The sequence below is a fragment of the Nerophis ophidion genome, linkage group LG07, assembly GCF_033978795.1.
Source record: "Nerophis ophidion isolate RoL-2023_Sa linkage group LG07, RoL_Noph_v1.0, whole genome shotgun sequence".
Taxonomy (NCBI): domain Eukaryota; kingdom Metazoa; phylum Chordata; class Actinopteri; order Syngnathiformes; family Syngnathidae; genus Nerophis; species Nerophis ophidion.
In genome coordinates, this window is record NC_084617.1 from 13,805,751 (window position 1) to 13,831,016 (window position 25,266).

Genomic DNA, 25,266 nt, shown 5'->3' on the forward strand with positions numbered 1-25,266 from the left:
GAGTGCTGTGTTCATCCTCAGTGTGTTTAGTATTTCCTGTCCTTAGTTCCTGTCTAGTGCTCTTATTTTGTCAGCTTCCTGTCTTGTTCCCTGAGTGCTGTGTTCCTCCTCAGTGTGTTTAGTATTTCCTGTCCTTAGTTCCTGTCTAGTGCTCTTATTTTGTCAGCTTCCTGTCTTGTTCCCTGAGTGCTGTGTTCCTCCTCAGTGTGTTTAGTATTTCCTGTCCTTAGTTCCTGTCTAGTGCTCTTATTTTGTCAGCTTCCTGTCTTGTTCCCTGAGTGCTGTGTTCCTCCTAAGTGTGTTTAGTATTTCCTGTTCTTAGTTCCTGTCTAGTGCTCTTATTTTGTCAGCTTCCTGTCTTGTTCCCTGAGTGCTGTGTTGCCCTTCAGCTGCGGCCGATTGGCATCTGGCCACACCTGTTGCCAATCAGCCGGCTCCTATTTGTACGTCCTTTGTCTTGTGTCAGTTGCCGGATCATTGTATTGTCATCCGGACTTGTATTGTCGTTGCCATATGTTGCTCTTGTCGTGTCTGTGATTCTTTTCAGCTATTACCTGTCATGCTACATTTTGTCCTGGTCGTCGTAGCGGTAAGCTGTTCTTGTTAGCCACCAGTTATTTCCAGTTTTTCTGTTTGCTATCCACTAGCTTCCATGCTAAAGTTCCTTTTTGTTTTCTAGCTTCCAGTACTAGCTCCCTTAGTTTGTTATTCCGCCCACGTGCGTGCTTTTTGTTTGTTCTTGTTTAGTTTTAATTAAATCATGTTTTCATATGCATCTTGGGGTTTCGACACCTGACAAGGATATGAAGATAATGGGAAACAATCAGGGGTCAGGGATGACGTCAGACTGGTGACACAAGAGGAAGGGCCCGTGATCCGAAACAAGAGGATAGCTTTTCAAAATAAAACACCTAAATTACAAGACAGAAAATCCAAGACAAGACTTCCCTCACCGCGGTGTGACAGCAATCTACCAATCAAAGTTTCAATCAATCAATCAAAAAGGACGACCTCGGACAACAGGGTGCATCATGGGGTCGGGTCTGACCAAACCCACGTGGTAACTTTCCAGCCAATGACCTCACAATTAGCGCTGAGCTAATTAGCTGTCCTCTAACTCAGAGGAGCTGACAGGCGGCGTCATGATGACATCACCTTTTGTCAGCGTGCGCGTTTGCACCGGAACCGGGAAGAAATGGTGGGAACGTGCACCATGAGTAGTGTAGGTTCCTGGTTGTCCACGGCCGCAAAAAGCAGCCTGATGTTCACAGTCGGCCCCCCGCCTTACGCGGGGAAACCCACCAAGCACGTCTTGTTGTACCAGGTCAGCGGAAGCTGCTCCGGCAGGTCTGCGGCGTACGCCCACCCTAGTCCGTGCTGGACTCACCTGCACAGGATGAGCTCGGCGCTGTGCTGCGTGCACGCCAGGAGGATGTCTATCACGCTCTCCCGCGCTCCGGGCCTTTTCACCAAATCGTACGGAAAACCGCTCGCCTCGGCAGAAGCGGGCACGGTCGCCGGATGCTTGGCGCAGGCCGCCAGCGTCATAGTGACGGAATGCGGGCGTGCGGCGCGCTGGATCCTGGAGAGGGCCACCAGGAAGTTCCTGTACTGCTTCAAGATGGCGCTGCTGCTCTACGTCATAATGTGCGTCCGAAACGTGGCCATGGACTGCATTGACATGTTGACCGCCATCCTCTACCTGCTGGTGCTTTTCAAACTGTGAAATGAAGGCTCAGAAGCACATCGTTATTTTTGCATCGTTTATTCATAACAAGGCCATTTTTACAAGGTCACTAAAGCACAGTGGTTCTTAACCTTGTTGGAGGTACCGAACCTTTTTTTAGTGAAAAATTAAAAAAAATATATTTCAAATTCAAGACAAAGTTGTATGTTTTTGGTAACACTTTAGTATGGGGAACATATTCTAAGTAATAAAGACTTAAAGGGGAACATTATCACAATTTCAAAAGGGTTAAAAACAATAAAAATCAGTTCCCAGTGGCTTGTTGTATTTTTTGAAATTTTTTTCAAAATTTTACCGGTCCCGGAATATCCCTAAAAAAAAGCTTTAAAGTGCCTTATTTTCGCTCTCTCAAAGCCACTGTTCATTTTCCTGTGACGTCATACAGTGCTGCCAATGTAAACAAACAATGGCGAATAGCACAGCAAGATATAGCGACATTAGCTCGGATTCAGACTCGGATTTCAGCGGCTTAAGCGATTCAACAGATTACGCATGTATTGAAACGAATGGTTGGAGAATGAAAGTATTGAAGAAGAAACTGAAGCTATTGAGCGAATAGCTATTGACGCTATTCATAGCCATAGCATGGCCGAATAGCTGAGTTAGCATCGCCGGTAAAATGTGCGGACCAAACGATCAGGACTTTCGCATCTTGTGACACTGGAGCAACTTAAATCCTTCGATTGGTAAGTGTTTGTTTGGCATTAAATGTGAGTGGAAGGAAACGTCATATAGTTGCAAATGCATCTGCAGGTTATCCATACATGTCTGTGCCATGTCTGATTTAGCACCGCCGGTAAATAGCATGTTAGCATCGATTAGCTGGCAGTCACGCCGCGACCAAATATGTCTGATTAGCACATAAGTCAACAACATCAACAAAACTCACCTTTGTGATTTCGTTGACTTTATTGTTGCAAATGCATCTGCAGGTTATCCATACATCTCTGTGCCATGTCTGCTTTAGAACCACCGGTAAATAGCATGTTAGCATTGATTAGCGTAGCATGTTAGCATCGATTAGCTGGCAGTCACGCCGTGACCAAATATGTCTGATTAGCACATAAGTCAACAACATCAACAAAACTCACCTTTGTGATTTCGTTGACTTTATCGTTGCAAATGCATCTGCAGGTTATCCATACATCTCTGTGCCATGTCTGCTTAAGCACCGCCGGTAAATAGCATATTAGCATCGATTAGCGTAGCATGTTAGCATCGATTAGCTGGCAGTCACGCCGCAACCAAATATGTCTGATTAGCACATAAGTCAACATCAACAAAACTCACCTTTGTGATTTCGTTGACTTTATCGTTGCAAATGCATCTGCAGGTTATCCATACATCTCTGTGCCATGTCTGTCATCGCCGGTAAAATGTGGAGACACTCCGGCACATTCAATGGGGGTCTGGCGGCAGATTTCCTGCCACTTTCGCATCTTCGGTGCAACTTGAATCCCTCCCTGTTAGTGTTGTTACACCCTCCGACAACACACCGACGAGGCATGATGTCTCCAAGGTTCCAAAAAATAGTCGAAAAAATGGAAAATAACAGAGCTGAGACCCGGTGTTTGAAATGTGGTGAAAATGAAAATGGCGGCTGTATTATCTCGGAGACGTCACGTTCTGACGTCATCACCACATAGCGATAAACAGAAAGGCGTTTAATTCGCCCAAATTCACCCATTTAGAGTTCGGAAATCGGTTAAAAAAATATATGGTCTTTTTTCTGCAACATCAAGGTATATATTGACGCTTACATAGGTCTGGTGATAATGTTCCCCTTTAAAGGCCTACTGAAATGAGATTTTCTTATTTAAAGGCCTACTGAAACCCACTACTACCCACCACGCAGTCTGATAGTTTATATATCAATGATGAAATATTAACATTGCAACACATGCCAATACAGCCGGGTTAGTTTACTAAATTACAATTTTAAATTTCCCGGGAAGTATCCTGTTGAAAACGTCGCGGAATGATGGTGCGTATGATATGTTCTTCCAGCACCGATCACGGCCAAAAGTCGTCTGCTTTAATCGCATAATTACACAGTATTCTGGACATCTGTGTTGCTGAATCTTTTGCAATTTGTTCAATTAATAATGGAGACGTCAAATAAGAAAGATGTAGGTGGGAAGCGGCGTATTGGAGCTGCTTTTAGCAACACAAACACAGACGGTGTTTCCTTGTTTACATTCCCGAAGGTGAAGCTTTACTATGGAACAGAGCGGTCAAGTGAACATGGTTCCAGACCACATGTCAACCGGCAGGTTTTGGTGAGAAAATTGTGGTAATAAGTCGGCTCTTACCTTAGACATGAGTGGAGCTTGTGGACTCTCTTACATCCTCCCACCGGAGACACTGGCGGTCGCCACACCCCTCCGATTTTCAGGTACCATATAATCTCACTAAAACACTAGTAACACAATAAGCAGATAAGGGGTTTTCCAGAATTATCCTAGTAAAAGTGTCTAATAACATCTGAATCGCTCTGCCGTCTATTTTTTTTTTCCCTAGTCCTTCACTCTCACTTTCCTCATCCACAAATCTTTCATCCTCGCTCAAATTAATTGGGAAATCGTCGCTTTCTCGGTCCGAATCGCTCTCGCTGCTGGTGGCCATGATTGTAAACAATGTGAGGATGTGAGGAGCTCCACAACCCGTGACGTCACGCGCACATCGTCTGCTACTTCTGGTACAGGCAAGGCTTTTTTATTAGCGACCAAAAGTTGCGAACTTTATCGTGGATGTTCTCTACTAAATCCTTTCAGCAAAAATATGGCAATATCGCGAAATGATCAAGTATCTGCTATCCCCGTTTAAATAAGAAAATCTCATTTCAGTAGGCCTTTAATAGCCCACAAATTAGCAAAAATTCCCAGATTTCCAGGTTTTCCGGGACATTTTTCCCATTCAAAATGAATTGGCCATTTTCACATTTTTCAACCTATTCAACGCATTCCACTCATCCTGGAAATTCAAACGATCATTTTTCCAAGTTCCAAAAATTTCCATGAATTCCCGTTTTTTTCAAAACCTTTTTTCACCCTTCCATATTTTTTTAACCGTTCCACCGTCAAATCATTCCTCTTAATCAGGACAAAAAAAAAAAAGTTGGTTTTTTTAACAGTAAAAAATTCCAGGTTTTCCCGAAATTCCAGGAACTCCGTAATACCATTTCTCAATGAAAAATGTTACTACTTCAACATTTCTCGACCATTGGAAAAATTTCAACACCAACCAATTCAACTCATTCACAACATTCCAAAAATTGTTTGCTTTTTCCCAAAAAATTCCCGCTTTTCCAAAAAATTCCCATCAAAATGAATGGGACATTTTTCAAAGTTCCACAATTCCCACATTTTTCATCCGATTCAAACCGTTCCAACTTCAAAATATTCAGCAAGTTCAGGAATTTTGAGATGTACTTCAACAATTAGTCATTTTGAAGTTCAACTTCAGCATTGGAGCATTCACACGCAATTCCTTCAGGAATTTTTTGGATTTAAGTTCCAAGCTTACATCACACTCAAATTTTTACTGCATACCTTTGGTAAGTGCCGGAGTGAGAAGAGTTTTTAAAATAATTAGCGCATGCTTACTTTTATCGCATGCCTTTGGTAAGCGCAGGAGTGAGAAGAGGTTTTAAATTAATTAGCGCCCCGGCGGCAATTCAAGGAAATACGGTATATAAAATTACAAGGTGTTAATCAAATTAGTTTGATTTTATTAAAGAAAAATACATGAATTGTAATTCAACCAAAACACAATGAAGTGCGTTTTATTCACTCAATAACAATAACAATTGTGATACATGAACTAATGGTTGGCCAAATTGGACAAAATAAATTAAATACCTATTTAAATAATGACATTTGTCAGTTTTTACTGATAATTGGAATGAAATGTATAAATGTGTTATTAAATGTGTCAGTGATTTAAAATTACAAGGCGCTAATTTCCATGAGTTGATCACACAAAAATAAATTGCAAAAATGTTAATCCATTGACCACGGATGGCCAAATAGGACAAAATATAAAAAATAAATAAATACATGTTTAATTTGAATTAAATGTATAAATGTGTTATTAAATGTAAAATTACAAAGCACTAATTTCCATGAGTCGATCACAGAAAAATAAATAAAATGCACACATTTTGATCGATGGACTATGGAGGGCCAAATTGGACAAAATAAAATAAATATATACATATTTAAATAACTATTATTTAATTATTATTGAAAATAAATGTATGAATGTGTTATGAAACGTGTCATTCATTTACTTAATGTAAAATTAAGAGGCGCCCATTTTCATGATTTCATCACAGAAAAATAAAAACATTTGTAAACATTTTTATTGACTAGGGAGGCCAAATTGGACAAAATAAAATAAAATTAAATTATATTTCCGAGGAATTGTTTGGAATTGGAATTAAATACATTGTAAAATTACATTCAATGATTTACTCATTCAGTTAATGATTTCATTATTATAGTGTAGTACACAATGATTAAAAATAAGTAAATACATCATTAAGTCATGAAATCAATAATTAAATATTTTACATTAAGTAAATTAAATTTGTATTAATTATTTATTAAATGTTTTCCCCATTTGGCACTCCATAATTGACGACTATTTTCTTCAGTTAATGCATTTTTAACTCCCTCCTTGGTAGAGTAAAACCTGACAGCTAAGCTAACTAACATTGAGTGCTAGTGTGTGCTTCGCTGTTGTGTAGCTGTCACTTGATTGCATCGAGAAATGTGCTGTTTTAGGACGTAATATATTTGATTAAAGGACACTTATTACGTGTGTCTAGCTTGAGTGCTATTGTATGCTTAGCTGTTGTGTAGCTGCCACTTGTTTGCATTGAGAAATGCGCTGTTTTAGGCTGCAATATTGTTCAATCAAAGCCACTTATTACGTGTCTAGCTTGAGTGCTATTGTATGCTTAGCTATCGTGTAGCTGCTAGCTCCTAGTAGCCTATAGCCTAGGTTGAGTACTGTTGTGTGCTTAGCTGTTGTGTAGGTGCTACTTGCTTGTATTGAGAAATGTGCTCTTTTAGGCCGCAATAATGTTCAATTAAGGGCGCATATGTGTATCTAGCTTGAATGCTATTGTGTGCTTAGCTGTTGTGTAGCTGCTACTTGCTTCTATTGAGAAATTTGCTCTTTTAAGCCGCAATATTGTTTTATTAAGGACATTTATTACGTGTGTCTAGCTTTAGTGCCATTGTGTGCTTAGCTGTTGTGTAGTTGCTACTTGTTTATACTGACAAATGTGATGTTTTAGGCCGCGATATTGTTTAATTAAGGACACTTATTACGTGTGTCTAGCTTATATGCTATTGTGTGCTCATCTGTTGTGTAGCTGCCACTTGCTTGTATTGAGAAATTTGCTGTTTTAGGCTGCAATATTGTTCAATTAAAGCCACTTATTACGTGTCTAGCTTATGTGCTATTGTGTGCTCATCTGTTGTGTAGCTGCTACTTGCTTGTATTTAGAAATTTGCTGTTTTAGGCTGCAATATTGATCAGTTAAAGCCACTTATTACGCGTCTAGCTTATGTGCTATTGTGTGCTCATCTGTTGTGTAGCTGCTACTTGCTTGTGCTGAGAAATTTGCTGTTTTAGGCTGCAATATTGTTCAATTAAAGCCACTTATTACGCGTCTAGCTTATGTGGTATTGTGTGCTCATCTGTTGTGTAGCTGCTACTTGCTTGTATTGAGAAATGTGCTGATTTAGGCCGCGATATTGATCAGTTAAAGCCACTTATTACGCGTCTAGCTTATGTGCTGTTGTGTGCTCATCTGTTGTGTAGCTGCTACTTGCTTGTACTGAGAAATGTGCTGATTTAGGCTGCAATATTGTTCAATTAAAGCCACTTATTACGCGTCTAGCTTGAGTGCTATCGTGTGCTTAGCTGTTGTGTAGCTGCTAGCTCCCACTAGCCTATAGCCTACCAAAGACCAACCCTTTGTGCATACTGGATGACATTTTGATTTTAGATGCACGCTGATATCATTCGATACTTGCTGTACGTATCGGATCGGGACATCCTTCATAAAAGAGTATGGGGTCTGCTGAGGTAGCTTGTGTTCCAGTGCTGTGCTGTGAAAGAATCCTCACATGGTAACCTTTGAACCCCCACTTTGAGGGGGATTTTCAGCTTTTCACGACCTTTGACCTCATCCAGTCCAGACAGGCAGTGAGGCTGAAAGACAGACGACAGTGTGAGCTTGGAGGCTGTAAAAGATCACCTCCCCCCCTCTTATATTCAAGAATTATGCCACTGACCCTTCCCCGGTCAGCCCGCAGCAGGCTTGGACATGCCAGGTGTGCGTGGAGATGGCGTCCAGCGTGAGGCAGCGTGAGATCTCGGCCGCCGTCATGGAGCCTTTCACGTCCTGTTTGTTGGCCAGGACCAGCACGGCAGCGTTTTGAAGGTCCTGTCGGCACACGGGATTGGAAATATCTTTGTATCAAAGCAGCCTTAAAGGGGAACATTATCACAATTTCAAAGGGGTTAAAAACAATAAAAATCAGTTCCCAGTGGCTTGTTGTATTTTTTACCGGTCCCGGAATATCCCCAAATAAAGCTTTAAAAGTGCCTTATTTTCGCTATCTTCGAAACCACTATCCATTTCCCTGTGACGTCATACAGTGCTGCCAATACAAACAACATGGCGGTTACCACAGCAAGATATAGCGACAGTAGCTCGGATTCAGACTCGGATTTCAGCGGTTTAAGCGATCCAACAGATTACGCATGTATTGAAACAGATGGTCGGAGTATGGAGGCAGATAGCGAAAACGAAATTGAAGAAGAAATTGAAGCTATTGAGCGAATAGCTATTGACGCTTTTCGGCCATAGCGTGGGTGTACCTAATGAAGTGGCCCATAGCATGGCTGCCTTATTAGCATCGCCGGTAAAATGTGCGGACCAAACGATCAGGACTTTCGCATCTTGTGACACAGGAACAACTTAAATCCGTCGATTGGTAAGTGTTTGTTTCGCATTAAATGTGGGTATCTAGTTTCAAATGTACATACAGCTAGCGTAAATAGCTTGTTAGCATCGATTAGCTGGCAGTCATGCCGTGACCAAATATGTCTGATTAGCACGTAAGTCGACAACATCAACAAAACTCACCTTTGTGATTCCGTTGACTTAATCGTTGCAAATGCATCTGCAGGTTATCCATACATCTCTGTGCCATGTCTGTCTTAGCATCGCCGGTCAAATGTGAAGACACTCTGGTACATTCAATGGGGGTCTGGCGGCAGATTTCTTGCCAGTGGTGCAACTTGAATCCCTCCCTGTTAGTGTTGTTACACCCTCCGACAACACACCGACGAGGCATGATGTCTCCAAGGTTCCAAAAAATAGTCGAAAAAACGGAAAATAACACAGCTGAGACCCGGTATTTGTAATGTGAAAATGAAATGGGCGGGTGTGTTACCTCGGTGACGTCACATTCTGACGTCATCGCTAAAAGACAGATAAACAGAAAGGCGTTTGTTTTGCCAAAATTCACCCATTTAGAGTTCGGAAATCGGTTAAAAAAATACATGGTCTTTTTCCGGCAACATCAAGGTATATATTGACACTTACATGGGTTTGGTGATAATGTTCCCTTTAACAAAAATATGTAGGATGGGTGTTTCTAACTGGAATTGCGTGATTGTAGACGACTAGAAATTATCCGTCCATCCATCTATTTTTTCTACCGCTTGTCCATTTTGGGGTTGCTGGGGGTGCTGGAGCTGGGATTGAACCTAGGACTACTCAGGACCTTCGTATTGTGAGGCACATGCACTAACCCCTGTTCCACCGTGCTGCCTGACGAGAAATTATAATCACCCAGACCTATGTAAGCGTCAATGTATACCTTGATGTTGCAGAAAAAAAGACCAAATATTTTTTTAGCTGATTTCCGAACTCTAAATGGGTGAATTTTAGCGAATTAAACGCCTTTCTATTTATCGCTCTCGGAGCGATGACGTCAGAACGTGACGTCACCTAGTTAAAAAAAGTTGCCATTTTCTCAAACACATTACAAACACCGGGTGTCAGCTCTGTTATTTTCCGTTTTTTCGACTGTTTTCCGTACCTTGGAGACATCATGCCTCGTCGGTGTGTTGTCGGAGGGTGTAACAACACTAACAGAGACGGATTCAAGTTGCACCACTGGCCCAAAGAAGCGAAAGTGGCAAGAAATTGGACGAAATTTGTTCAAAATACGAGGGTGTGGGGAAAGCCGACGAAATGGTCAGTTGTTTGTTCCGCACATTTTACAGACGAAAGTTATGCTACTACAGAGATGGCAAGATTGTGTGGATATCCTGCGACACTCAAAGCAGATGCATTTCTAACGATAAAGTCAAAGAAATCTGCCGCCAGACCCCCATTGAATGTGCCGGAGTGTCTGCACATTTTACCGGCGATGCTAAGGCAGACATGGCACAGAGATGTATGGATAACCTGCAGATGCATTTCCAACAATAAAGTCAACGAAATCACAAAGGTGAGTTTTGTTGATGTTGTTGACTTATGTGCTAATCAGACATATTTGGTCATATGTACATTTGTAGCTATATTTGCATCCAGCGTTTCCCTTCACCCACATTTAATGCCAAACAAACACTTACCAATCGACGGATTTAAGTTGATCCAGTGTCACAAGATGCGAAAGTCCCGAACGTTTGGTCTGCACATTTTACCGGAGATGCTAAGGCAGACATGGCCGAATAGCGTCAATAGCTATTCGCTCAATAGCTTCAGTTTCTTCTTCAATTTTTTTTTTCGCTATCTGCCTCCATACTCTAACCATCCGTTTCAGTACATGCGTAATCTGTTGAATCGCTTAAGCCGCTGAAATCCGAGTCTGAATCCGAGCTAATGTCGCTATATCTTGCTGTGCTATCCGTTTGTTTGTATTGGCATCACTGGATGACGTCACAGGAAAATGGACGGTGGCTTCACAGATGGCGAAAACCAGGCACTTTAAAGCCTTTTTTCGGGATATTCCGGGATGGGTAAAATTTAGAAAAAAACTTCGAAAAATAAAATAAGCCACTGGGAACTGATTTTTATTGGTTTTAACACTTCTGAAATTGTGATAATGTTCCCCTTTAAATTAATTATTGGAAACATTATTATATTGTATTATACTATGTAATATTTAAATAAATCATTAAAAAGTCATTGAATCATGAAATAATGAAATCAATGATTCATAAAATTCTGAAGTATTTTTTCGAATAAATAGATTAAAGACACGTTTATTAAGACATTTATGTATTCAATTTAAATTAAATAAAGACACATTTAAGTCATTATTTAATGATGTATTTATTTATTTATTAAATACGTTTTTATTCTCACTCCCTGTCAGGCAAAATTGGATCATCATGCTTACATACTGTACATTACCTTTTGGATTATATTAATTTATATTATTATGTGTTGTCTACCTTGTACTTTTTTGCTTTCATCGTGTGAAATAATTTTTTTTTTAAATGTATTAAAATTTTTATTTAAAAATTTGAATAAATCATTAAAAAGTAATTCAATCATGAAATAATGATTTTCGAATAATTAGATGGTCACATTTATTAAGACTTATTTTTTTCAATGTATATTAAATAAAGAAACATTTAATTAATTATTTAATGAATTATTTATTAAATACGTTTTCTTCTCACTCCCTTTCAGGCAAAATTGGATCATCATGCTTACATACTGTACGTTACCTTTTCCATTATATTAATTAATATTATTATGTGTTGTTTACCTTGTACTTTTTTTTATTTAACTGCCTGAAATAAAAAATAAATTGTATTACAATTTTTTAAAAATCATGAAAAAGTCATTGAATCATGAAATAATGAAATCAATAATTCATTAAATTGTTAAGTATTTTTTAGAAGAAATAAATTAAAGACACTTTTATTAAGACTTTTATGTATTCAATTTAAAATACACATTTAAGTCATTATTTAATGATGTATTTATTTATTTATTAAATACGTTTTCTTCTCACTCCCTTTCAGGCAAAATTGGATCATCATGCTTATATAAAGTATATTACCTTTTGGATTATATTAATATTATTATGTGTTGTCTACCTTGTACTTTTTTTTATTTAACTGCCTGAAATAAAAAAAAATAACTTTAGTACAATTTTTAAAAAATCATTGAATCATGAAATAAACAATTCATTAAATTCTGAAGTATTTTAAAAAATTGATTAAAGACACGTTTATTAAGAATTGTATGTATTCAATTTAAATTAAACAAAGACACATTATATAATTACAAGTAATTATTTAATGATTTATTTATTACATACATTTTCTTCTCACTCCCTTTCAGGCAAAATCGGACCATCATGCTTACATACTGTACATTATCTTTTGCATTATATTAATTAATATTATTATTATGTATTGGATAGCTTGTACTTTTTTTATTTCATTGCCTGATATAAATGAAATGAATACATTTATAAAACATTTTCCGAATTGGCCCTCCATAATTGACGCCCTAATTAACACTACTATTTTGCAAATGCAAATATACTTGTACTTGTGTAGCGCTTTTCTACTTTCAAGGTACTCAAAACGCTTTGACACTATTTCCACATTCACACATACATTCACACACTGATGGAGGGAGCTGCCATGCAAGGCGCTAACCACCACCCATCAGGAGCAAGGGTGAAGTGTCTTGCTCAAGGACACAACGGACGTGACGAGGTTGGTAGTAGATGGGGATTGAACCAGGAACCCTCAGGTTGCTGGCCACGGTAGAGATAGAGTAAACACTGACAGCTAAGTGAATATTAATCACTGATTAGGAAGTGCTGACAAAAACAAACAAACACACTAGTATGACCTTCGACCCTTGCTTCGCCCGACATTTGAACTTAGACACTTAACCACAAGTAGCTGGCATTGCAAAGCCTTCCACAAAAAATAAATAAAGGAAACCTCTCTCCCTACCTCATGGGCGAGCATTCGGTGCAGCTCGTCTTTGGTGAGGGTGAGTCGCGCGCGGTCGGTGCTGTCCACCACCAGGATGACGATCTGCAAACATGTTGTGGTGTCAGCATTTTGCAAACCAGCAGTTGTCAGCGCACATCAGCACGCTCCTTATCAGCTGCCATGACACGACAAGGTTGGATGAAACCTCACTTCTTATGTAAAGGTCTTAAACAGCACACTTTATCACCAGCTGATAATAAGACGCCGACTGTGTGTCCTTTAGAACAGTGGTTCTCAAACTTGTTTCACTGATGAACATTTTTTAAATTCAAGTACCCCCTAACCCAGGGATAGGGAACCTATGGCTCGCGAGCCAGATGTGGCTCTTTTGATGACTGCATCTGGCTCTCGGATAAATCTGAGCTGACATTGCTTAACACGATAAGTAATGAATAATTCCACTTATAATCACAGTGATAAAAATAACGTTCAAAATATAAAACATGCTCATGCATTTGAACCCATCCATCCTTTTTTCTACCGCACTTGTTCAAGAAGTTGCATTAAGGGTAAGAAGTAATTTATTTATAAATTGGTTGGTGTAGGATTTGCCCTCCTGGAGGTTCTTCAGACCACCATGCACCGACATGAGAGCCTGTTTCAGGGTTACAATATTGTTTTATTTTTCAATAAGTCTCTCAGTTGCTTTCCAGCAATTGTCTTTTTCTCTTTCGTTCTTGCTCGCTTTCTGGCTCCAGCCCCAACCCCGTCTCTCCTCCTGACTGCTGCTTATAACAGAGCGACAGGTGATTAGATAACAAGGCCAAGCTGGGCCATTTATGCACCTGTCGCTGATTTCAAGGTCGATCCTGCCAACACCCCGCTTTGCTGCAGGCCAGCAGGCCACACCCCCTCTACAGTTAGCTTCAGAATAAAGATGTTATTACGAAGAATAAGAGACCTATTATACTCTAGAAATGTTGATCTTACTTAAAAATGCACACGTTTAGTTGTGTTCAGTGTTAAAAAAATATTATATGGCTCTTAGAGAAATACATTTTAAAATATTTCGCTTCTTGGCTCTCTCAGCCAAAAAGGTTACCGAACCCTGCCCTAATCGGAGCAAAGCATTTTTTGTTGAAAAAAAGAGATAAAGAAGTAAAATACAGCACTATGTCATCAGTTTCTGATTTATTAAATGGTATAACAGTGCAAAATATTGCTCATTTGTAGTGGTCTTTCTTGAACTATTTGGGAAAAAAGATATACAAATAACTAAAAACTTGCTAAAAAATAAACAAGTGATTCAATTATGAATAAAGATTTCTACGCATAGAAGTAATCAAAGTCCACTCTTAGGGGATTGTAATAGAAATCCATGTGGATTCATTAAATTAATTCTAAACATTTCTTCACAAAAAAAGAAATCTTCAACATCAATATTCATGGACCATGTCCACAAAATCTAGCTGTCAGCACTGAATATTGCATTGTTGTATTTCTTTTCACAGTTTATGAACTTACATTCATATTTTGTTGAAGTATTATTCAATAAATATATTTATAAAGGATTTTTTAATTTGTGCTATTTTTAGAATATTTCACGTACCCCTTGGCATACCTTCAAGTACCCCCAGGGGTACGCGTACCCCCATTTGAGAACCACTGCTCTAGACCAGGGGTGTCAAACGTGAGGTCACGGGTTCTACAGAACATAGAAAAGAAGACTTATAGTGAAGGAGAAGTCCCAAAGACCAGGGGTATCAAACATACGGCTCGTGGGCCCAAGAACAGGTTTTATCCGGCATCCCGGATAAGTTTGCTAAGTATAAATATAAGCCAACATTTTTTAAATAAATAAAACTGCTGTTCTAAATGTATCCACTAGATGTTGCAATAGCAATTATTTGTTTCTTTGTAGATGATGCTACATATATACATTTTTTGTTGCTATTTTTGTATTACAATATTTTATTATTTGATCATGTTGTAGCGCATTGTAATCTATAGTTTTGTGATTGTGTGATGTTTTTTTGCCTGGACCCCAGGAAGTGAAGTGAAGTGAAGTGAATTATATTTACATAGCGCTTTTCTCTAGTGACTCAAAGCGCTTTACATAGTGAAACCCAATATCTAAATTACATTTAAACCAGCGTGGGTGGCACTGGGAGCAGGTGGGTAAAGTGTCTTGCCCAAGGACACAACGGCAGTGACTAGGATGACAGAAGCGGGAATCGAACCTGCAACCCTCAAGTTGCTGACACGGCCGCTCTACCAACCGAGCTATGCCGGAAGAATAGTCTCTACTGTGGTGAACACTAATGTGGATCCTTAATAAACTAACGTAAAAAAAATAATGAACCACATGGTGTGGAAAATGAGCCAACGACATAAATAACATCCTGTAATTCCATCCATCCATTTTCTACCGCTTATTCCCTTTCGGGGTCGCGGGGGGCGCTGGCGCCTATCTCAGCTACAATTGATTTGGATATTATTTGTTTTATCTTGATAGACTGAAAATTAACACCAGTGAGTTGACGGATGAACATTATCACATCATTTATTCAGAAAGTATAACGACAAAAAGATAGAATACTTATTAACTAGAGATGTCCGATAATTACTTTTTTGCCAATATCCGCTTTTGTCCAACTCTTAATTACCGATTCCGATATCAACCGATACGATATAAACCGAGGTGGTAAGGACAGGATGAGTAGCCCGCTGGCCTGTTCAAAAAATAGCTCAAATAGCAGCACGTACCAGTGAGCTGCCTCTATTTTTAAAATGTTATTTATTTACTTGCAAGCTGGTCTCGCTTTGCTCGATATTTTTAATTCTAAGAGAGACAAAACTCAAATAGAATTTGAAAATCCAAGAAAATATTTTAAAGACTTGGTCTTCACTTGTTTAAATAAACTAATTTATGTTTTACTTTGTTTCTTATAACGTTCAGAAAGACAATTTTAGAGAAAAAATACAACCTTAAAAATGATTTTAGGATTTTTAAACACATATACCTTTTTACCTTTTAAATTCGTTCCTCTTCTTTCCTGACAATTTAAATCAATGTTCAAGTAAATATTGTTTTTTTTATTGTGAGAATAATAAATACATTTTAATTTAATTCTTCATTTTACCTTCTGTTTTTTCGACGAAGAATATTTGTGAAATACTTATTAAAACTTATTATGATTAAAATAAAATAAAAATATTCTGGCAAATCTAGAAAATCTTTAGAATCAAATTTAAATTTTACTTCAAAGTCTTTTGAATTTCTTTTAAAATTTTTGTTCTGGAAAATCTAGAAGAAATAATGATTTGTCTTTGTTAGAAATATAGCTTGGTCCAATTTGTTATATATTCTAACAAAGTGCAGATTCGATTTTAACCTATTCAAAACATGTCATCAAAATTCTAAAATTAATCTTAATCAGGAAAAATTACTAATGATGTTCCACAAATTATTTTTTTTATTTTTTCAAAAAGATTCGAATTAGCTAGTTTTTTTTTTCGGTTGAATTTAGAATTTTAAAGAGTCGAAATTGAAGATAAACTATGTGTCAAAATTTATTTTTCATTTTTTTCCAGTCTTCTCCTCTTTTAAACCGTTCAATTAAGTGTTTTGTTTCATCATTTATGCTCTTCAAAAAACCTTCCGTAAAAGGAAAAAAAATGTACGACGGAATGACAGACAGAAATATCCATTATTTTATATATATATTAAAGGTAAATTGAGCAAATTGGCTATTTCTGGCAATTTATTTAAGTGTGTATCAAACTGGTAGCCCTTCCCATTAATCAGTACCCAAGAAGAAGCTCTTGGTTTCAAAAAGGTTGGTGACCCCTGATATATACAGTTGTGGAATTAACACGTTATCATGTCTAATTTTGTTGTGATACCTCGCTGGATGCATTAAACAATGTAACAATGTTTTCCAAAATAAATCAATTCAAGTTATGGAAAAAAATGCCAACATGGCACTGCCATATTTATTATTGAAGTCACAAAGTGCATTATTTTTTTAACCTGCCTCAAAACAGCAGCTTGGAATTTAGGAGATAAGGACGTAGAGGTGGGCGGGGTTGGGGGGGCGGGTTTTCTGTAGTGGGTAGCGGGGGTGTATATTTAGCGTTCCGGAAGAGTTAGTGCTGCAAGGGATTCTGGGTATTTGTTATGTTGTGTTACGGTGTGGATGTTCTCCCAAAATGTGTTTGTCATTCTTGTTTGGTGTGGGTTCACAGTGTGGAGCACATTTGTAACAGTGTTAAAGTTGTTTTTACGGCCACCCTCAGCGTGACCTGTATGGCTGTTGACCAAGTATGCACTGCATTCACTTGCGTTTGTGAAAAGCCGTAGATATTATGTGACTGGGCCGGCATGCAAAGGCAGTGCCTTTAAGTTTTATTGGCACTCTGTACTTCTCCCTACGGCCGTGTACACAGGGGCGTTTTAAAAAGTCATACATTTTACTTTTTAAACCGATACCGATAATTTCTGATATTACATTATAAAGCATTTTTATCGGACATCTCTAGTTGCAATATTATATGAAGTTTAAAATATACGGCATTATATACAGTTTATGTATTTTTTTCTTCGGTCATTTGTAAACAAATAGACGCATGGTAATTTCAGGCCACGTAAAATGAGGTGGCGGGCCAGACGTGGCCCCCGGGCCTTGAGTTTGGTCTAGACCAAGTGGTCAATAAATGTAACGCTGACCTCGGTGTTGCAGTAGTAGGCGTACCAGCTGCTGCGCAGGTTGGACTGGCCTCCGATGTCCCACACCAGAAAGTGGGTGTTTCTCACCACCAGCTGCTCCACGTTGCTGCCCACGGTCGGCGACGTGTGGACAGCTTCCTTGGTCAGACTGCAGGAGGACAGAACAGGATGAGTTTGGGACGTCGGGCAAAAAGGTGGCGGCGGATGAAGCGAGGAGACGTACAACTGGTAGAGGATGGTCGTCTTGCCCGCGTTGTCCAAACCCACGATGATGACTTTGTGCTCTTGGAGAGAGAGTTTGGACATCAAATAAAGCCTGTCGTATTTGTACAGTACACACTAGCACCAACCTACAAGCCACCACGGTAACCTGAGAGCCATCAGGGAAGTCTGCGAGCCATGAGGGGTAACCTGAGACCACCAAAGTAGCTTGCGAGTCACCGTGGTAGCCAAGGAGCTACGGGTATAGTCTGCGAGCCACTAAGGGTGACTTGAAACCACCGAGGTAGCTTGCAAGTCACTGTGGTAGCCTATGAGCTTAGGGGATAGTCTGCGCGCCACTGGGCTAGCCTACGAGCCACTGAGGTAGCCTGTGATCCAGGCACTGAGGTAGCCTGCGAGCCACAGTGGTAGCCTGTGAACCACCGTGGTAGTCTGCGAACCACCCAGGTAGCCTGTGATCTAGGCACTGAGGTAGCCAGAGAGCGACTGTGTTAGCCTGAGAGCCACAGTGGTAGCCTGTGAACCACCGTGGTAGTATGCTAACCACCCAGGTAGCTTGTGATCTAGGCACTGAGATAGCCAGAGAGCGACTGGGTTAGCCTGCGAGCCACAGTGGTAGCCTGTGAACCCCCGTGGTAGTCAGGGAACCACCCAGGTAGCCTGTGATCCAGGCACTGAGGTAGCCAGAGAGCGACTGGGTTCGCCTGCGAGCCACAGTGGTAGCCTGTAAACCACCGTGGTAGTCAGCAAACCACCCAGCTAGCCTGTGATCCAGGCACTGAGGTAGCCTGCGAGCCACAGTGGTAGCCTGTGAACCACTTTGGTAGTCAGCAAACCACCCGGTAGCCTGTGATCCAGGCACTGAGGTAGCCTGCGAGCCACAGTGGTAGTCAGCGAACCACCCAGGTAGGCAGTGATCCAGGCACTGAGGTAGCCAGAGAGCTTCCGGGTTAGCCAGCGAGCCACCGGGGTAGCCTGCAAGCCACTGTCATAACCGGCAAGCCACCGAGGTAGCTTGTGAGCCATGCGTGCCACCAGGATAGCCTGTGAGCCATCGGGGTAGCCAGCGAGCCACCAAGTTAGCTTGTGAGCTACCGGGGTAGCCTGTGTTTCCCCTTGCTAAAAATTTACTTGTGCTGGCTGTAAAATGCATCCGATACAGAAAAAGTTACACATAGTGTATTAAAGGCCTACTGAAACCCACTACTACCCACCACGCAGTCTGATAGTTTATATATCAATGATGAAATATAAACATTGCAACACATGCCAATACGGCCTTTTTAGTTTACTAAATTGCAATCTTAAATTTCCCGCGAGTTTCTTGCTTAAAACGTTGCGGAATGAAGACGCGTACGCGTGACGTCACGGACTGTCAGGAAATATTAGCGCTGCACCACTTGCGGCTAAATGTCGGCTGCTTTAATCGCATAATCACACAGTATTTTGGACATCTGTGTTGCTGAATCTTTTGCAATTTGTTCAATTAATAATGGATACTATAAAGAAGAATGCTGTTGGTGGAAAGCGGTGGATTGCAGCTGTCTTTCGCACCGAGACACAACCGGTGTTTCTTTGTTTGTTGTGAAGCAGAGCGGTCAAGCGAACATGTTTTCTCTACGTCAACCAGCATTTTTTTTGGATGGGAAAATTGTGATATATATCTTACCGGAGACATCAGTAGATTATTTGTCATCCTGCAGCAGCTGTCAAAAAAGGCAGCTGTGAGCTTGGCTCCTCGGCTTCTCTATGACACACTGCGTGTTCACCGTAGCCATCCGACCTCGAGGTATGTCTTTACAATCTTTAAAATCTCACTAAAACACTATTAAAACAATAAGCAGATAAGGGATCTTCCAGAATTATCCTCGTAAATGTGTTTAATTACATCTGAAACGCTTTTTTTCCCCCCACTAGTCCTTCACTATTAATATCCTAATTCACAAATCTTTCATCCTCGCTCAAATTAATGGGGAAATTGTCGTTCTCTCGGTCCGAATTGCTCTTACTGGCGGTGGCTCCCATTATAAACAATGTCAATATGTGTGGAGCCCTGCAACTCGTGACGTCACGCGCACATACTTCCGGTAAAGGCAGGGCTTATTTATTAGCGACCAAAAGTTGCGAACTTTATCGTCTAAGTTCTCTACTAAATCCTTTCAGCAAAAATATGGCAATATCGCGAAATGATCAAGTATGACACATAAAATGAACCTGCTATCCCCGTTTAAATAAGAAAATCTCATTTCAGTAGGGCTTTAACAGCTGCGATATTCTTAATTATTTCTCGCTCGCATAAAATAGCTGTTACGGCTTAATTAACATACATGGAGTTTACAAAACGTCCTAAAAAACATAATATTTTGTATCAAGTGGAATGACTTGAAACAGATGACACATGTCAATAGTGACATTTTTTAAGCAAACCTAACATTGTCTAATAACTTATAAAACAATTTGACTTACTCGGTGTAATAAATATTCTTACCTGTGTGGCCAAACACAGTCATCAACTTGGTGAGAAACAATCCCATGTCCACAACAACAAACAAAGTGATTAATTATTAAATCCCTGGATGAATGAAAAGTTATATAGACAATATATTGCTCTTGATAAAAATAAAAATAAATCCTCTTGTAAAAGCAGCGTGAGACTTCGTGAACGCAACACTCCGAAATTAAATCTGCCTTTGTTATAAATTGGAAGCCAGACTTACCCAATTCCATCAGAAACTGGAACGCCCCTGACGCTCCAATGTCCGACACCGGCGCTCCACCCCTGAACTCACCATCCAAGATAGCGACTCTTGATGAACAAAAAAAAAAAACTCGATATAGACGCTCGAATAAAAACATTTGTTGTCTATTATTAAAGTCTCATTGACATACAGACATCACTATGTGGCAGTGACGTAACATTTGTCGTCAATAAGCTCCCGTTGAGACAATTTTTGTGTTAAATACAATAAGTAGTTGATTGGGAAACTTCCGTGTATGTGACAATGCTTTCATTTACTTACGAAAACATCATTTTTAGCGTGGGATATTTATCTTTGCCCCCGTCGTCATCACTTTACATAAACTGTCCATGTTGGAATAAAACAAAAACAAATCATTTCACCAGCCTCTGGGGAAATCACTTCAAAGTCGACCCTGGCGTACTTGAAGGCAACATGCCGGCCGGGGCTTATGACACAGCCGGTGACGCAAGTACAATGCCCATATATGGAAGTGTGGTTTCTTTCCGATGACGTCTTTTCATTGTGAAGAAAGGAAGCAACAGTACATACTTACTTGAATTAAAACGGATACAAAAGCATTGGGTGTGTCTGGAATCCTCAGAATTTTCCATTTTGGCTTTTGTTCGGAGCTTAGTGATACTTTAAGATGGAAATGAACCCTTTGCGACCCCATTTTATTTTCTAGCCATGCAGTCTATAAAAGTAATTACCACAGACTGAATTAATTATAATTAAGCGCACATCCTCGGTGGCGCTAGTCTGAACATTGAGGTCCTAAGATGATGTCTTTATGTGCCCAACTTGGATCTTTTAGTCACACACGTTCCCTGTCCCTCTGTCAAATACTTTAGTCAATAAAAAAGTATAAAATCATTTTAATTCTGTGTTAAAGGCCTACGGAAATGAGATTGTCTTATTTAAACGGGGATAGCAGGTCCATTCTGTGTGTCATACTTGATCATTTCGCGATATTGCAATATTTTTGCTGAAAGGATTTAGTAGAGAACATCGGCGATAAAGTTTGCAACTTTTGGTCGTTGATAAAAAAAAAAACCTTGCCTGTACCGGAAGTAGCAGACGATGTGCGTGTGACGTCACGGGTTGTAGGGCTCCTCACATTGTTTATAATCATAGCCACCAGCAGCGAGAGCGATTCGGACCGAAAAAGCGACGATTTCCCCATTAATTTGAGCGAGGATGAAAGATTCGTGGATGAGGAAAGTTAGAGTGAAGCACTAGAAGAAAAAAAAAAAGGAGCGATTCACTTATTAGACACATTTACTTGGATAATTCTGGAAAATCCCTTATCTGCTTATTGTGTTACTAGTGTTTTAGTGAGATTATAAAGTCATACCTGAAAGTCGGAGGGGTGTGGTGACCGCCAGTGTGTCTGATGGAAGCCATGGAGGAGCCAAGAAAGTTGCAGCGGCCTCTTTGACAGCTCCAGGAGGACGCAAGCTCCGCTCATGTCTCCGGTAAGAGCCGACTTATTACCACAATTTTCTCACTGAAACCTGCCGGTTGACATGTGGTAGAGAAACATGTTCGCTTGACCGCTCTGTTCCATATTAAAGCTTCACAACAAACAAAGAAACACCGGCTGTGTTTTGGCTGCTAAAGGCAGCTGCAATCCACCGCTTTCCACCAACAGCATTCTTCTTTGTAGTCTCCATTATTCATTGAACAAATTGCAAAAGATTCAGCAACAGAGATGTCCAAAATACTGTGTAATTATGCGATTAAAGCAGACGACTTTTAGCCGTGAGTGGTGCTGGGATAAAATGTCCGCTCCAACCAATAACGTCACAAGAACCTGTCAACATAACATCATTCCGCGACATTTTCAACAGGACACTTCGCGGGAAATTTAAAATTGCAATTTAGTAAAATAAACCGACCGTATTGGCATGTGTTGCAATGTTAATATTTCATCATTGATATATAAACTATCAGACTGCGTGGTTGGTAGTAGTGGGTTTCAGTAGGCCTTTAATTATACATGCAAAGTCTCAAAGGCAAAAGCGCAGTGGAAAGTTTTCAGTAACAAACGTGTTGGTATCATTCAACTTACCGATGAGCACTTTAATTATTGGTTTTTTTTTTATATCGATCATTGTTCTGGGACTAATTTCACTTGATTAAACCTTTTCTAACATTTCACACTACAAAATAAAAGCATCTATGACTTGTGTTGACATAGTGTCGGCTTAATCTCGGTATCGACCAACATGAAAAGGTTGTATCGGCACACCCTTAATTTAGGCATTTATTTTTGATATTAAAATATGTTTCAATTGTTTCATGATCAGATAAAGTTTAGAACAGAGGTCCTCAACTCTTCCACTACATAGGGGCCCACTCATATAATAACACTAAATTATTAATCTAACTCTTGACTTTAATCGTATTTTAACATATTATCGTATTTTATGATTATTTTACAATTTACAACCTTTGCCAGTGATATAAAAACATGTGTTGATCAGAGGTTATTATTAGGCTTAGGTCAGGCTGATTACATATGAAATATATGTAAAAAAAAAGGGCCTCGAAAAATAAATGGACATGCAATTATGCAGTGTTAAAATAAATACATTCCAACTAAATAAAGGTTTCTTTAATGAACTGTCGATAAAATACAGCTTCACAACTTTGGTCTTAATTTTTTGCGCTCAAATTTTTTCCTATGTCTTTACCTGGTTTGATATTGTCATTACTGCCACAAGTGGTGGAAAAAGTGCATTACATCTGAGAAACAAAATAACATTTTGCAATAAAGATGACGTGCTTTATTGACGCACATTATTTCAGATTAAATATACTGCAAAAACGGGTGAAAAATAAATTGACATGCAATTATGCAGTATTAAAATGAATACATTCCAACTAAATAAATGTTTCTTAAATAAACTGTCAATAAAATTCAGCTTCACAACTTTAGTCTTAATTTTTTGCGCTCAAAAATCTTTCCTATGACTTTCCTTTTTTTGATAGTGTCATTACTGCCACAAGTGGTGGAAAAAGTGGATTACATCTGAGAAACAAAATAAAATTTACCAATAAAGATAAAGTGCTTTATTGATGCACATTATCTAAAATTAAATATACTGCAAAAACTGGTGAAAAATAAATTAACATGCAATTATGCAGTGTTAAATAAATACATCCTGAATGAATAAATGTTTCCTAAATTAACTGTCTATAAAATACAACTTCACAACGTTAGTCTTAATTTTTTGCGCTCAAAAATCTTTACTATGACTTTACCTTGTTTGATATTGTCTTTACTGCCAGAAGTGGTGGAAACTGTGTATTACATCTGAGAAACAAAATTACATTTTGCAATAAAGATGACGTACTTTGACGCACATTATTTAGAATTAAATATAATGCAAAAAAGGACTCACAACTGTAGTCATAATTTTTGCGCTCAAGAAACTTTTATATGACTTCGCCTTGTGTGATATTGTCATTACTGCCACAAGTGCTGATAAAAGTGTATTACATCTGAGAAACAAAATTACATTTAGCAATAAAGATGACGTGCTTTATTCACGCACATTATTTAAAATTAAATGTACTGCAAAAAAAGGGACTCGCAAAAACTGATTAAAAATAAATATACATGCAATTACGCAGTGTTAAAATAAATACATCCCGACTAAATAAATAGGTTTCTTAAATGAACTGTCAATAAAATACAGCTTCACAACTTTAGTCATAATTTTTGCGCTCAAAAAACCTTTTTATGACTATCTTGTTTTAGATTGTCATTACTGCCACAAGTGGTGGAAAAAGTGTATTACATCTGAGAAACAAAATACAATTTTGCAATAAAGAGGACGCGCTTAGACGCACATTATTTAAAACTAAATATACTGCAAAAAAAGGGACTCACAAAAACTGATGAAAAATAAATGTACATGCAATTACGCAGTGTTAAAATAAATACATCCCGACTAAATAAATATGTTTCTTAAATGAACTGTCAATAAAATACAGCTTCACAACTTTAGTCATAATTTTTGTGCTCAAAAAACTTTTATATGACTTCACCTTGTGTGATAGTCATTACTGCCACAAGTGGTGGAAAAAGTGTATTACATCTGAGAAACAAAATTACATTTAGCAATAAAGATGACGTGCTTTATTCACGCACATTATCTAAAATGAAATATACTGCAAAAACTGGTGAAAAAACAAAAACAACATGCAATTATGCAGTGTTAAAATAAACACATCCCGACTGAATAAATATGTTTCTTAAATGAACTGTCAATAAAATACAGCTTCACAATTTTAGTCATATTTTTGCGCTCAATAAACTTTTATATGACTTTATCTTGTTTGCTATTGTCATTACTGCCACGGGTGGTGGAAAACGTGTATTACATCAGAGAAACAAAATTACATTTAGCAATAAAGACATGCTTTTTTGACGCACATTATTTCCGGGCTTTCACAGGCCGCATAAAACGATGTGGCCTTGAGTTTGACACCTGTGCATTACAACAACCAAACGACACAGTGGATTTTTTTTTTTCTGCTGACATTTTTAATTAAAATACGAATTTATCCACGGGTTAAAAATGAAAGGCAGAAAAAAAAGCAAAATGTAGCTACAATCAGGCACCAACATGTATGTCATGTTATGTCGATATATATATATTTTTAAACAAATTGCGATAACGCAACAATAACATTATTTACCGATCATTATTTAATATTTATCCAACTGAAGACGAGAAGATAGGGTATGTGGGAGATGAGGGGGGAATTCTGCTTCTGAAATAGTTCTACTGGGTAGGCCTCTCACAAATGGA

The 25,266-nt window shown here is 38.8% G+C and overlaps 2 protein-coding genes across 5 annotated transcripts in view; both read right to left on the bottom strand.

Moving 5' to 3' along the window:
• Positions 1–1,749: 1,749 nt before the first annotated feature.
• arl5c (ADP-ribosylation factor-like 5C) lies at positions 1,750–20,898 on the bottom strand. Of its 3 annotated transcripts, XM_061905379.1 has the most exons (7): positions 20,723–20,897; positions 20,420–20,508; positions 17,704–17,764; positions 17,481–17,628; positions 12,770–12,853; positions 8,059–8,210; positions 1,750–7,975 (listed from the first exon to the last, which is right to left on the bottom strand). In XM_061905379.1, the coding sequence occupies exons 1-7, from the start codon at positions 20,731–20,733 to the stop codon at positions 7,927–7,929; spliced, it is 594 nt and encodes a 197-aa protein (XP_061761363.1). In that variant the 5' UTR covers positions 20,734–20,897; the 3' UTR covers positions 1,750–7,926. The 3 variants fall into 3 exon arrangements, with proteins under 3 accessions (XP_061761363.1, XP_061761365.1, XP_061761364.1); XM_061905381.1 differs by lacking the exon at positions 20,420–20,508 and having other exon boundaries at positions 17,506–17,628; positions 20,723–20,898; XM_061905380.1 differs by lacking the exons at positions 20,420–20,508; positions 20,723–20,897 and adding an exon at positions 20,191–20,372.
• Positions 20,899–23,705: 2,807 nt separating this feature from the next.
• The window catches only part of cacnb1 (calcium channel, voltage-dependent, beta 1 subunit), a 115,672-nt gene continuing 114,111 nt past the window's right edge, over positions 23,706–25,266 (bottom strand). For both annotated transcript variants that reach the window (XM_061905384.1, XM_061905383.1), the window contains exon 14: positions 23,706–25,266. This exon is cut by the window's right edge and continues 1,182 nt beyond it. The gene's annotated coding sequence lies outside the window, so the exon portion shown is untranslated.